Below are 13,166 nucleotides of genomic sequence, written 5' to 3'. Positions count from 1 at the left end.
TTATTTTTTATTTTGAGACAGGGTCTCAAAGTTACCAAGGTTGGCGTAGAACTTGGAATCCTCCTATCTCAGCCTCCTGAGCTGCTGGGATTACAGGTGTGCACCATCACACCCTATTTCTCTAAGGCCCTAGACACCTAGATTTTGTACACAGCAAGAAGACAGCATGAGAAATTTCTTTATAGAAGAATTTTTTTTATTTATAGAAGAAGCAGTGTGGGATTTATCACGGGAGGCCTGGTTCACCTCCTTCTAGCAGAGGGATTAGGCAAGTTACCTCACACTAAGGCCTTTCAGATGTTTGTAAAATGAGAAGCCTGAGAATAATTTCCTTAAGTGGTTGGTGAGAAGATTAGATTGGTGAATGCAGTATTAAGGCAGACCAAGTTCATGTTCTGAAAAAAACATCCTCTAAGGAAAAATTACTTCTTAAAGAGGTGTTGGGTTTTTTTTTGTTTGTTTTGTTTTTAAGTGTTTAATAATTTATAGGCAGAATTGACCTGGTAGAGCAGGCAGTCCAAATGCTTGGGGAGGACCGTGTCTTCAGGCAAACCTGGGGCTGCAACATTCTTGTGTGCTCCTAGGCCAGGCACCGAATCTCTCCAAACCTCAAGTACCCCAACTGTAAAATGGAGCAGTGCTCCAGAAGCCACTGTGAGAACTAAATGATGTATTAACTGTAAAGTCTCATAACTGTATGGGCAGATAGAAAAGGTCCACTGTGTGGTACAGTCACTGTTGCTATTCTTATAATTATCATTGTCATCATTTGTGAACATGGTATGATTTAAAGGGACAGAGGAATGACATCAGTGAGAAAGCTTGAAGAATTTTCATTGTTCCTTATGCCCATGTTGAAAATGATGTGTTTACTGTTTTAACAAAAACTGCAGAAATGAATGCAAGTGTCACTCTTTCTGTTGAAGAAATGATAATTTAAAGTAAGGAAGTAGGGCTGGGGATGTGGCTCAAGTGGTAGCGCGCTCGTTTGGCATGAGTGGGGCCCGGGTTCGATCCTCAGCACCACATACAAAGATGTTGTGTCCACCGAGAACTAAAAAATAAATATTAAAAAATTCTCTCTCTCTCTCTCTCTCTCTCTCTCTCTCTCTCTTTCTCGCTCGCTCTCTCTCTCGCTCTCTAAAAAAATAAAATAAAGTGAGGAAGTAAAGTGGCTAAATTGTCAGCCAGGGTAGAAAAGCTTTCCCACTCTAGCAAGTCAGCCATTCAAGGGGGTCCTTAATTTCAGACATGAATGTAAACTTCAAGTTTTCTCTCTTCTACAACACTTGTGTGTCATTTTCAAGTGTGTTGGTGCCACATAATTTTGATTTTGTATGTCTGATGTTTCTGTTTTGCAGCATTTTTATTTGCCTATTCTTTCTTCTTTTATTATAAACTCCTTGATTCAAAGTCAATATCTTCTCCCTTTTTAGCTTCTCTCAGTCTAGAATAATGCTTTCCAATTAGTGGGCTGCAGTCATGTGTCACTACTGAAAAAAATTCTCTAAAAGTAGTATTTGATACAAGTATCAGGGGATGGGGGCTTGTTTATAACATGGTGTATTTAGCACATTTCTTGGATTTAATAAACACTGAGTGGACATTAGTTTCTGCTGATGATTCCAAGCCCCATGAGATATCAGGATTGGAGGTATTCCCCAGATTTGGCATCAACAAAAAGAAAGCCAGGTCTATTTAGCCTCAACCTCTTCTTCTTTAGCTTCAGAGGGTATACTAAAACTTTCATAATGAAAGCAAAAAAAGTTACGTTATTTGGGTAAAGGACAGATCTTCATTCAACATGATTCAGAATGCTCTCAAACATCAGAAATTCATGAGTTAGTGTTAAATAGATAACACCTTGAAATTATTGCAGTCATTTCTCTGAAATTCATTTAATGAACTCTTCCCCCCACTGCAGCCCCAGGGTTGGGATCAAACCCAGGGCCAGGGATCAAACCCAGGGCCTTGCACGTTCTAGGCAAGCACTCTCCCACTGAGCTACATTCCCAGCCCTTTAATGATGTTTTGAGGCTAGTGTTTCTCAAACTTTATAGTGTATACAGGTCCTCTGAGGATCTTATAAAATGCAGATTCTGATTTGGTCAGTCTGAGCGGGACCTTCTGCATTTGAGCAAGCTCCCAGCTTTCGATGCGCTCCATAGCAGGGTTTTAGGTTGTAGATGGAGGGGAGGTGGGGTTCCTTCATGGTTCTGTTCCTGTCCTCATCAGTCTGAGTGTCTCTCTTTCATCTCTCCAGGTGTGGTCACTGGCTACAGTAGCTACAGATCTTTGCCTTGGTCCGAAGTCTGACCCAGATTTGGAAACACCCTGGGCTCGGCATCCATTTGGGCGACAGCTACTGGAGTCCCTGTAGGTTTTGAGAGCTAAAAGTGAGAAAAATGAATGATGTCGATTTTTGGTCTGTAAACACATTAAATATTATTGCCTCAGGGAAAGTTGCAGGGCTGGGGGTATAGCTCAGTTGGTAGAGTGCTTGTCTCTCAAGCCCAAAGCCTTGGGTTCAACCAAAAAACAAAAAAACAAAAAAAAAAAAAAAAAAAAAAAGAAAGTTTTAGAGGCCTAAGAAATGAGAGGAAAAAGTAGGATCTTTCCTTTTAGTGCTGAAATTACCTCTGTACAGAATGAATTTCTTACAGCAAAAGGTAGTATATAGTATCTGTCACTTATAACAAAGGTTAGAGACGCCTGAAGACACGTGCTTTAGCCTGTGAATCACATCTGTGTGAACCCAGATCTGGAGGTGAGTTTCTCCTTAGATGCTGTGGGGTCTGGCCCCAGGGAAGAGATAAGAGAACGGTGTGTCTGTATTGATTTTCCCAACACTGGGCGCTTTCACACCGTTGGGCCACACATAGAAACATTGAACTTGTGTTTAATTTATTACACTGATATATGGCAAGCTAGAATTATAAGATAGAAAATAATTTACCACGGAGTAAAATGACTTGAATGTCCATAATGTTGAGGCCTAGTCCCAGGCAAGGAAACTCCACTTCTGCAGGTTGAGGTTTGCTTTATTTACCTGTTGAGGCCAGACCTGGGACACCTGCTCGTGTGCTCCCACTGCCTTATCCTCCACACAGGGATGGTAACATTTGTTCTACTTACTTGAGGTAAGCCTTCTGAAAGATAGTATAAAACAATTTAAAAAGTTCAAACCTGAGTGCTAGGAAGGTGTATTATTCCATCCCAGGGGCAAAGTCCCTCTGATCCCTAGCTCACATTCTAGGGTAGGGTAGTCCCAAAAGACAAAGGGAACAGGAATACCTAAAAGGTAAAATATTTATTCCTTGTCATTCTTATTTAATAGCTCCTAGTCACAAGTCCATCTCCAGAGTCAGTGGCCTTTCCACCATACTATGGCAGCAGGGTGTTTCTGGGCACCGTCTGTAGCTTCACACTGTATGAATGAGCAACATGGGAAGTGCCCCCAAAGCAGTGAGAGTCTTCCTCAGAGTTGGGGAGCCTGAGGAGGCGCAGACTCCTCCTCACTCAGATGTGAGGTGAACCCACTTGGTTCTTGGGGAGAAGCTGCACTGTGTTGGGGCTCTAGCCTCACTGCCAGTCAGGAACTCTCAGGGTGGGGATCTAGGCCCTTCGTAAGACTTTGATACCTTTTATTCCAACTCAAGTGTAGCCAGATTCAAAGCAGGTCAGAGCCTGCAGAAGGCCCCAGTTCCTGACAGGGTTTGAGGCACCTACTCATGGCAGAGACTGCGAGATGTCCTTCCTCGTCCCCTGCTTGACTTGTTTCCTTCCTGGCACCTACTTTTCCAGGCTGGCTCATTATTGCCGACTCCGGGACGTGCAGACCTTGGCAATGCTCTGCAGTGTGTTCGAAGCCCAGTCTCGGCCTCAGGGCATCCCGAACCCCTTCGGGCCTTTTCCTAACCGGTCTTCTAATCTCATGGTGTCCCACAGTCGATATGTAAGTTGTGGTTCTCTGGCTCGTGTCTAATTTTTCCTTGATGTGAATTGTGGTGTGGACCAGTGTTCTGATGCCAGTGTGTTCCTCCTCCCACCTGTAGCCCAGCTTCACCTCCTCGGGTTCCTGCTCCAGTATGTCGGACCCAGGGCTCAGCACCGGAGGCTGGAACATAGGTTGGTGTGGAAGGACCCAGGCCGCGCTGGGTTCTCAGTACTCTAGAAGCTGTTGTCCATGTGAATCTTCAGTTAGTGCATGTTGCTCCCCATGTTTTTGGTTCTCAGTTCTCTCACTTTGGTGTGGGAGGGATGCTGTTCCAGCAAGGCCTGACCTTGTATCTTGAAAGGTCTTCAGTTCCATCTCGCAGCCTTGATAAACCTTGATAAACTTGGTACTTCTGCTCTGCCCCCCAAATCCAGCTTTTCTCCTTTCTCCTTCACGTGGCCCTTTCCAGGATCATCTGCCACTTCCTATCACCCACCTTTTCCCAAGACCACTTTCAGTGTAGAGAAATAAAACTGGGCCTGACTCCAGCTGGTCGTGAGGGTCTGTTTCATGAGTGGGTGTCTCTGTGTTTTCCAGGATTTTGGAAATTTCTTTTTAAAAATAATCTTAATTTTCTTGATTATAAAAGTAGTGCATGAGCCAGGCAGGATGGCATGTTCCTGTAGTCCCAGCTACTCAGGAGGCTTAAGGCTAGAGGATCGCTTGATCTCAGGAATTCTAAGTCAGCCTGGGCAAGGTAGCAAGACCCAATCTTTTAAAAAATAAAATAAAGCCAAAACAAATAAATAAAAGTAGTACATGCCCAGGGAAGAAATACAGACAAAAAATATTAGAGAAAAAAATTGTAATTATTGATCTCCCTTACCTAGGAAATAACATCCATTAACATTGCAGAACATTTTCTTCCAGTATGTGTACGTGTGTGGGTGGTTATTCTATATATGCTAGATTGCGTTCGGCTTTTAATTTTATCAAGAGTATTTTCTCATGTCATTTAACAAATCTTTATAAATAATCACCCATTACATTCTGTGTCAGTATACTATAATTTCCTTAATTATTGAGTGCACTTAATGATCAGGTTCCCTTAGTAGTAAAAACCTGGACAAAGAGGTAGAAATATTTCTCAGAATCTTCAGCTTAGCTTATTTTCTACCAGGGACTCAGTTGACGACACTGTGGCTTGAGAGTTTTCAGGTGTCTGCTGGCCTTCACTCATTGCTCTTCGCCTTTGCTTTTCTTCAGCGGGAAGAGACGCAGAGCACTTGTCTTCGCCTTGGGGAGAGTCCTCGCCAGAAGAACTCCGCTTCGGGAGTCTGACCTACAGTGATCCTCGAGAGCGGGAACGGGACCAACATGATAAAAATAAAAGGTAACAGCCTTCCCAGGCAGGAGCGCAGATCCAGAACTCAGCTCTCCCAGATCAGGACTCTTGCTTGAAAGAAAGACACATTAAATGCCATTTGGTATCGAGCTTATGTTTTCTGAAACTGACAGGAAATCTTGAATTTTATCCAGGCTTTTGGACCCTGCTAACACCCAGCAGTTTGACGACTTTAAGAAATGCTATGGAGAGATCCTCTACCGTTGGGGGCTAAGAGAGAAGCGAGCAGAAGTGCTCAAGTTTGTGTCCTGTCCCCCTGATCCCCACAAAGGGATTGGTGAGTGTGAATTTCTTTTCTTTCCTGTCACCATTTTGAAGATCCTGGCATTTAATTTGTCTACAACCTCAGACTTGGAGTGAAGTCTTCCCTTCTCATTTATAGGCCAAATTTCAGAAACATGTTGAATCTTAACTAAGCTCCTGAAAACCTTTGCATTTGATAACAAGATTCATTTTCAATTGTAAAGAGGTAGTCTCAGATCCAGTACTCAGCATGGATTGGAAGTGGGGTGCTCGCTCCTTGTTTAACTAACGCATGTGGAGCCCCTTCAAGCCCCCGGAAAGCCCAGCGCTCGGTGCTCACGCAGTCTTTTTCTCCCTTATGGAACTCACAGCTGGTAGGAGAAAAAGTAAATAATCACAAATTGTGACAAATAGTAATGAGCAAACAAAAATAACGTTGGGGCAGGGAGAGCAGGAAGGTGAATCCTAAGAGATGGGTCAAGGCCAGTAGGAAGGGCTTCTCCAAGGAGCCAAGGCCTGAAGGCTGAGAAGGGACTGTCTGGGAAGGTCAGTGGGAAGAGCGGCGTCCCATTCAGAGAAGCAGCTCATGAGGAGGTGACTTGTCATTTTTGAACAAATGAAGGGAGGCCGGTGTGGCCAGAACCCATAAGTGAGAAGAGTGGTACAAAATTAGAGTGCAGGGATATGGTTGGATAGGCGGAATAACTTTTAATATTCTGTAGCTCAGTAAGGTAACTGTTGACTATTTCAAAATAGCTAAAAGAGGATCCTATAGGTTTCTGACACAGAAATGATGTGAGTCTGAAGCGATGGAGATGGCTCTCCCTGAAGGGATCATAGCCCACTGTGTACATGTATTGAAATGCCACATTGTACAGTTTCTCTGTGTCAATTAAAAACATATTGATAAAAAAATTAAATAACATAGAAAGAATTTTAAAAATTAAGATTGTGGGATTATTAGGGCCATAGCCAGCATGGAATTGTACGCTGTGGTAAAGGATTTAGGTTGTATTCTGAGTCCAGTGGTGAGCTTCGGAGGGCATTAAGAAGGAAGTGACATGTGCTGTCTTCCGTTTTAAGAGGATCACCTTGGCTGTTAGAGGAGGACCAGAGGAGGGCCGAGTAGGAATAGGAAGACCATTTGGCCGTTGTTGTGATCCAAGAGCTCTGTGGCCTAGTCTGAGGGTGGTGTCACAACAGAGAGAAAGAGAGATTAAAAATATATTTTAAGGCTAGGGATATAGCTCAGTTGGTAGAGTGCTTGCTTTGCATGCACTCAGGACCACACACACAAAAAAATACATATATATATACTTCAGAGTTAGGCTCAACATGACTGGCTAATAATTTGGTTATGAGATTAAGGAAGAGAGACAAAGTTTGGGTGATTACTGGATTTCCAACTTGAGCAACTAAGTAGGTGACTGTTGTTTTCTCAGATGGAAAATACAGGAAAAAAAATTGTGAACTTAGTTTGAGATAGTCAGAGATGTGTGTGAAATTTGGGATGGGAGGAGTCTGTGGGAGGTTAGATGTGAGTCTGGTGCTCAGGAGATTTGGGGGCTAGAGCTAGGAATTTGGGGATCTCCAGCATGTGGACAGTATTTGAGCTGTGAGAATGGGCGTGTTTACCTAGGAGCTGGGTGGGCATGGGAAGGGAGGGTGTGGGGAGCACAGATAAGAGCCTGCCCACCCTGGGAGCTGGGCCCTGGAGGAAGAACCAGAGTGGAGACAGAGTGAGACATCAGTAAGTTTTGAGGAAAAGATGGGCAATGATGTGAAAGAACCTAAGCAAAGAGGTTTTTTCTAAGAGGAAGAAATGGAAGACTCCTGAAGAGAGTGACTGAACACAACATTGATTTCCTCTCTCTCCAGACCCTACCATTACTGTCTATATACAGTTTTTCTGAAAAGGTATACCTTTGCAAGGAGAAGTAATGTTAGCAATAAAATTTGGGATCTGGGTGAGTTAGTGGTAGCTCCATGCCAGGTACCTAGCATAATGGCCAAAGAAAGATGGGGGATACCGAAGACACCCTGGAAACTTCTAGAAAGAAAAACAACGAGGTCACATACAAAGGGTAAGGAATATAAATGGCATCATACCTCATCACATCTCTGGATACAAGATAACAATGCAGGAATGCCTCCAGAATTCTCAAGGAAATGATTTCTAATCAGTTGTCAATCATGTATAAAAGTCAGCCTGAGCCTATCTAGGGAGGACTAGATTCATTCCCATAAATAAGGAAGCTGGAGTGCTGATAGGGGGTGCTTACCATACAGACAGGGGCATAAACCAGTCAGGAGTCCTGGCTCCAGCAAGAGAAAATTGAAGAAATTATCTAGTATAGCTCAGTGTTCAGTGTATTTATAGAAGATCAGTTATTTGAAGGAGAGTTCAGAGATGAATTATTAATAAGTACATAGCAAACTAAACAAATGAAAAAGTGAGACAGTCACTAACTCTGGGAAAAACAAAATGTTCAAGAAAGGGAAAGTGTCATAGTACATGACTTGAATGATGTTTGCATGGGTAAATGATGCTCAAGCAGAACGTGATCCAGCCAGGGGAGAACTGTGCAGGGGAGGCGCGAGCAAGTGGTGTGCCTGTCGTTGGGAGACTAGGGGAGTGTTTTCACTGTGGACAGCCAGTGGGCAGTGCCTACATGTGACGCTTAAGAAATAGCCTTATAAACATGTTGTTTAGAGATAAGGAGGGAAAAAGAAATGAAGCAGTCAGATGGTTCAAAAGGGGTGCGGGTAACAGGAAATGCTGGAAATGCTTTGTACCAAGATGCATAGAACTATTTGACTCTTTAAATTGTGCCAATAGTTTTAACTAAAAAAGAAAAAAAACAGCAATACATAGATTTAAACAGTGAATAATAAGAATTATTTTAGTATGATTTATTTCAGTATACATACTTGAAGAAATACAGGCATGAAATGCTATTTGAGCAGTACATTTTTTCATAGTGTCTAACAGCAGGAAAGTATACTAGAAAGAGATTAATGATAGCTTAGAGCAATTTGTCTTTTAAAATTAGTTTTTAGGAAAACATGAATCACAGAGATATGGAACTGATGTGTCAGTGCATCAGTCAGCTAAACCCTTATTGACTTCTACAATTCTGTGGGATGTACGAAGGAATAGATGTTTGGTGAGTGGGAGCAAGAAGTCTATAATCCAATCAGAGTCTGAAACATAAACCCAGGAACCACCTAAGCAAGGTTCATAATATATCCTAATACCAATACAAACAATGTCACAAGATTTTTTAAAGGAGGTGGAAGAATTGTAGAAGAACACAGAAAAAAACAATCGAGAAGTGCTTTGATCTGCAAAATTTTACAACTTTAGGGGAATTGGCTCCCCAGGTATAGGACGCAGAAGGTTTTGAAAGAAAAATACCAGCAGGCCCCCAAAGCACAGGCATTGTCTTTATGGGGATACCAGCAGGCTCCTCTCAGCTTCTCTCATCTGCAAGGGTCATCCCAGATATATGGGCATCAGCATAGCAAATTCGAGGGATGATAAAGTCGTTTCCATTTAGGAGGTTAGATATTTATGACAGGGCTCTAGGCCTCCTGTACTGGGGAGGCTAATGCTAGCCAGGGTATTTCTTTATGATTTTTGTTGTTTTGCTTTTTTCCCATGTGATATGCAGTGCTTGGTCGTAACAGTGGCAGAGCAAAGCAAGTGCTTTGTCCTCACAAGCCTCTCCTGGGGATGATTCCTTCCTGCTTCAATTTATTAATTCAACGGCTTGTTTATTTGGCTGGTTCTACTTACATTTGTGTGTAGGCAATTTGGTTAATGTACAAAACTCTCCTTGTTGTGAGGTTAACACACTAGAGCCTTCTTCCACTTAGGCCTTGGAATTAGCTTCTGCCTGGAGGTTTCATAAAGCCCTGGGATCGTAATATAATTGTTCTGTGCACCACAAGTATTTTTATTGTCCTTAATAGTTTGTCTCTCAGGAACCAAGAACGATCCGTTTCACCTCTCCCAGGTTTCAGCTGCAGAACTTATACTACAGTAGTAATAGCCTCAACCTGTGGTACCCACGTGTGTCAGTATTCCTGGCCTGTCAGGACACGACATCTCTACTTACATCAGGCCAAAAAGTAGTTTTCTGGGAAGATTTGTAGACTTTATGTCCATATAATGAAGCATGTTTCTCCTCTAAATAATGGCTTATTCATAGCCAATTAAATAAGACTTGAATTTAAATGTGACATTTGAAGTATGACCTGGTCTATAAATGTGATTTATCCATGTATAGTCTGGTAAGAAAGTCAAGTTATTATTGAATTTATGTATTTTTTCATGAAAAGGAAGTTTGTGTGACAGCCATTGTTTGAAGTTTTATTTACTCCTTGATAAGTAATTCTGTCATAAAAGCTGTGCCCATTGTCAGAAGTTAGGAAAGGATGTGTAGCCCTGGGAGACTTGCAGAGATGGTGGTGTGAAGAGGAAGGGTCTCCATTCAGAGGCTTCTGTTTTCCTGGGGAAGTGACAGAGCTGTTTCTTTTTTCAAAACCAAACTCACAGTGCCTCTTGTTTTGTCACCTTCACCCATTTCCAGAGTTTGGCGTGTACTGCAGCCACTGCCGGAGCGAGGTCCGGGGCACACAGTGTGCCATCTGTAAAGGCTTCACGTTCCAGTGTGCCATCTGCCACGTGGCCGTGCGGGGGTCGTCCAATTTCTGCCTGACCTGTGGTCACGGGGGCCACACTAGCCACATGATGGAGTGGTTTCGGACTCAGGAGGTGTGTCCCACCGGGTGTGGGTGTCACTGCCTGCTTGAAAGCACTTTCTGAACCTACAGGTGGTCGGTGTTGTAATTCCAGAGGACCCCGTCAATGCTGGTAAAAAGCTCTCTGCCAGGAGGGAAGCTCCAAAACCCAGGGGGTGGGAATGTGTTGCCCTCACAGACGGCCGCAGTAGCAGCTGCTCATGAGCCTTTCCTATTCTTTGGCTGCCCTGGCCTGGACATCGCTGGAGTGGGAGGGCAGGTGCACAGAGCTGAGCGACTACGATGGAAGTTCCCATGGGGAAGAGCACCGGCCCCAGGGTCTTAGCCCTGAACCACAAGTGGGGCTCTCCTGACCAAGTCAGCTGTGACAGAGTCTCTGAGTCAAAGGATGGTGGACATTAATTTAATTGACAAGTGGGCCTATGAGAACTGTAACTTCAGAAATTGATACATTTAAATGAACAGATGGATAGTGGCCTTCTGTATAATACTGAAATTGTAAATATATGCTGTACTTAAGGATTGTTAAAATGTATTTGTTTTCATTTCTCCTTCAACTGCTTTCCCTTGAGGAATACAGTCCTAGTAATTATTTGAAGGGGGAAAAATGAAAGTTGTACATCACTGAGTCATTTGTACCCTACTTTAAAAATTTTTATATTTGTGCATAACAGCTATACAGCAGAGTGGGTTCCATTGTGGCAGGTTTGTACCTGCTCACCACAGGTTCCCTCAGTTTCAATCCCCAGCACTTCCCTTGCCTCCCCTCCTCCCTCCCCATTGGTCCCCTTCCTCTCTCTTGCTAATCTTTCTTCCATTTTCATGAGATCCTTTTTTTCCTTTTTTCTTTCCTGCTTCCACATGTGAAAGAATACATAGAACACTTGACTTTCTGCATCTGGCTTCTTCAACACACTATCCTCCAGTTCCTTTCTCCTGCAAATGACATAATTTCATTCTTCTTTATGGCTGGATTAAACTATTGTGCATGTGTATAGATACTTATCCATTCATGTGTTGATGGACACCTAGGCTGGTTCCATGACTTAGCTGTTGTATTTGTGCTGCTATAAACATGGCTTTAACCTTACTTCTAACTAGAGTTATCTGCTTTGAATGTGACTAAAGTCAGTTCTCCAGTTTTTATTTTTATTTTTTGGTATTGGGGATTGAACCCAGAGGTGCTTTGCCACTGAACCACACCCCCAGCCCTTTTTATTTTTCATTTTGAGACAGAGTCTCACTAATTGGCTAGGGGCCTCACTAAGTTGTAAGGCTGGCCTTGAACTTGTGATCCTTCTGCCTTAGCCTCCCAAGTTGCTGGGATTAATAGGCACATGTCACCATGCTTGACAGTCCTCCAGTTTTTAAAGTAAATGCTGATTTACTTTGTTCATCTGATAGGAGAAAATGGAATTTGAAATTTAAGGTTCAGCTCTGAGAGTATTAAAATTATTTTGTTTAGCAACAGGAAGATGAAATTGCATCCCCAGCATTGCTACTGAAGCTTCCTCTGCCTCTGTACAAGCTGGCAGGCACCTAGTGAATGCCTCATTCTTATTTGAACTCTCTTCAAACTTTGCCTCAATTTGTCTATGTTCCAAGTGGTTACAACTCACATATCCATTATTTCTTCTGAATGATTTTCAGCTCTTTGCATTTTGTATATGCCAGGGTAGAAAAAAAATTTTTTTGTCCTTTTGTTTTTCTGTTGAAGTTCCTATTTCTTGGAATTTTGTGGTTCCAAGTTGATTAACTTAAGGAACATAAATAACTACATGTCCCATAACAGGAGAATGCTGCACATTGCTGTGTTTCAAAGTACAAGTCAGGCCTCTGTAATGGATTATGAAATCAGTTTAGTGGATAAAAACCAGCATTTAAACAAATTGAAATAGTTTAAATATTAAATAGTAGAAGATGAATGATCAGAATATATATATTATCTTCCAAAACTAAAGATCCTTCATAGTAGGTATGAAGCATTTTCAAGTTTAAAATATTACATACTGTCCTCTTTTAATATGTGAATTCTTTTCAAATTTTCAAGTTACCAGAACAAAAGTGTATAATTAAAAAAATATATTTTATTAGTTGTTTATGGACCTTTATTTATTTATATACAGTGCTGAGAATTGAACCCAGGGCCTCACACATCCTAGGCAGGCACTCTACCACTGAGCCACAGCCTCAGCCCCAAAGTCTAATATTTTTTAAATATTCACATTGGAAACATGTAGGTCTGGATGCTGGCCATGGTTGATATTCTCTGTGCCTCAGAATGGATTATTAAAAGCACCTCAGTCCTTTTTCCTGTTTGTCTTTAAAAATAGTATAAGCTGAGTTCCAAAGTACCTTTGAACTTGGCAAGGAAAACAGGTCTGTTTCTTTGCGCATCAGAAACAAAAGGTTGCTTAGTGGGCCTGCTGGGAAGAAAGGGCTGAGCCTTCTAGGCCACTTGATTTTGTGCTCCTGTCCCCCAAAACACAAATGGTATAATGCTGTCCTTATAGATGCCACATAGAAACAATGATGCTTAAAAAAAAGTTTTAAAATTATCATTTATTATAGAAATGCATTCAATCTGAACATGGCTGGATTCACACGCAGGGAGCTCCTTCCCTGATTCAGTGGTTGGCAGAACTGCGGAGAGACCCAGTGTCATTTCAGTGGCTTCATGGAGCAGAAGCAAAGGAAAAAAACAGGAGTCATTCATTCTGTCAGCAGGAGGCTGCTGTGGACATCCCTGGGCTGAAGGCCCAGGCAGCCATCAGTGGTCTCTACGCTACTGGACAATCTCTTAGAAGGTCGATT

The 13,166-nt window shown here is 42.4% G+C and overlaps 1 protein-coding gene across 3 annotated transcripts in view; it reads left to right on the top strand.

The window, feature by feature from the left end:
* Positions 1-12,371, top strand: part of Wdr59 (WD repeat domain 59) — an 80,376-nt gene extending 68,005 nt beyond the window's left edge. For all 3 annotated transcript variants that reach the window (XM_026399274.2, XM_026399273.2, XM_026399275.2), the window contains 6 exons: positions 2,264-2,376; positions 3,805-3,955; positions 4,056-4,128; positions 5,204-5,330; positions 5,477-5,619; positions 10,181-12,371. In XM_026399274.2, the coding sequence (XP_026255059.1) occupies positions 2,264-2,376; positions 3,805-3,955; positions 4,056-4,128; positions 5,204-5,330; positions 5,477-5,619; positions 10,181-10,416 (843 nt within the window). In that variant the 3' untranslated portion in view covers positions 10,417-12,371. The remainder of the gene's footprint in view (positions 1-2,263; positions 2,377-3,804; positions 3,956-4,055; positions 4,129-5,203; positions 5,331-5,476; positions 5,620-10,180) is intronic.
* The last annotated feature ends 795 nt before the right edge of the window (positions 12,372-13,166 follow it).

This window comes from Urocitellus parryii, chromosome 15 (genome assembly GCF_045843805.1).
Source record: "Urocitellus parryii isolate mUroPar1 chromosome 15, mUroPar1.hap1, whole genome shotgun sequence".
NCBI classification, from domain to species: Eukaryota; Metazoa; Chordata; class Mammalia; order Rodentia; family Sciuridae; genus Urocitellus; species Urocitellus parryii.
Note: the sequence above shows the minus strand (reverse complement) of the source record. Positions and strands in the feature narration are given on the sequence as shown.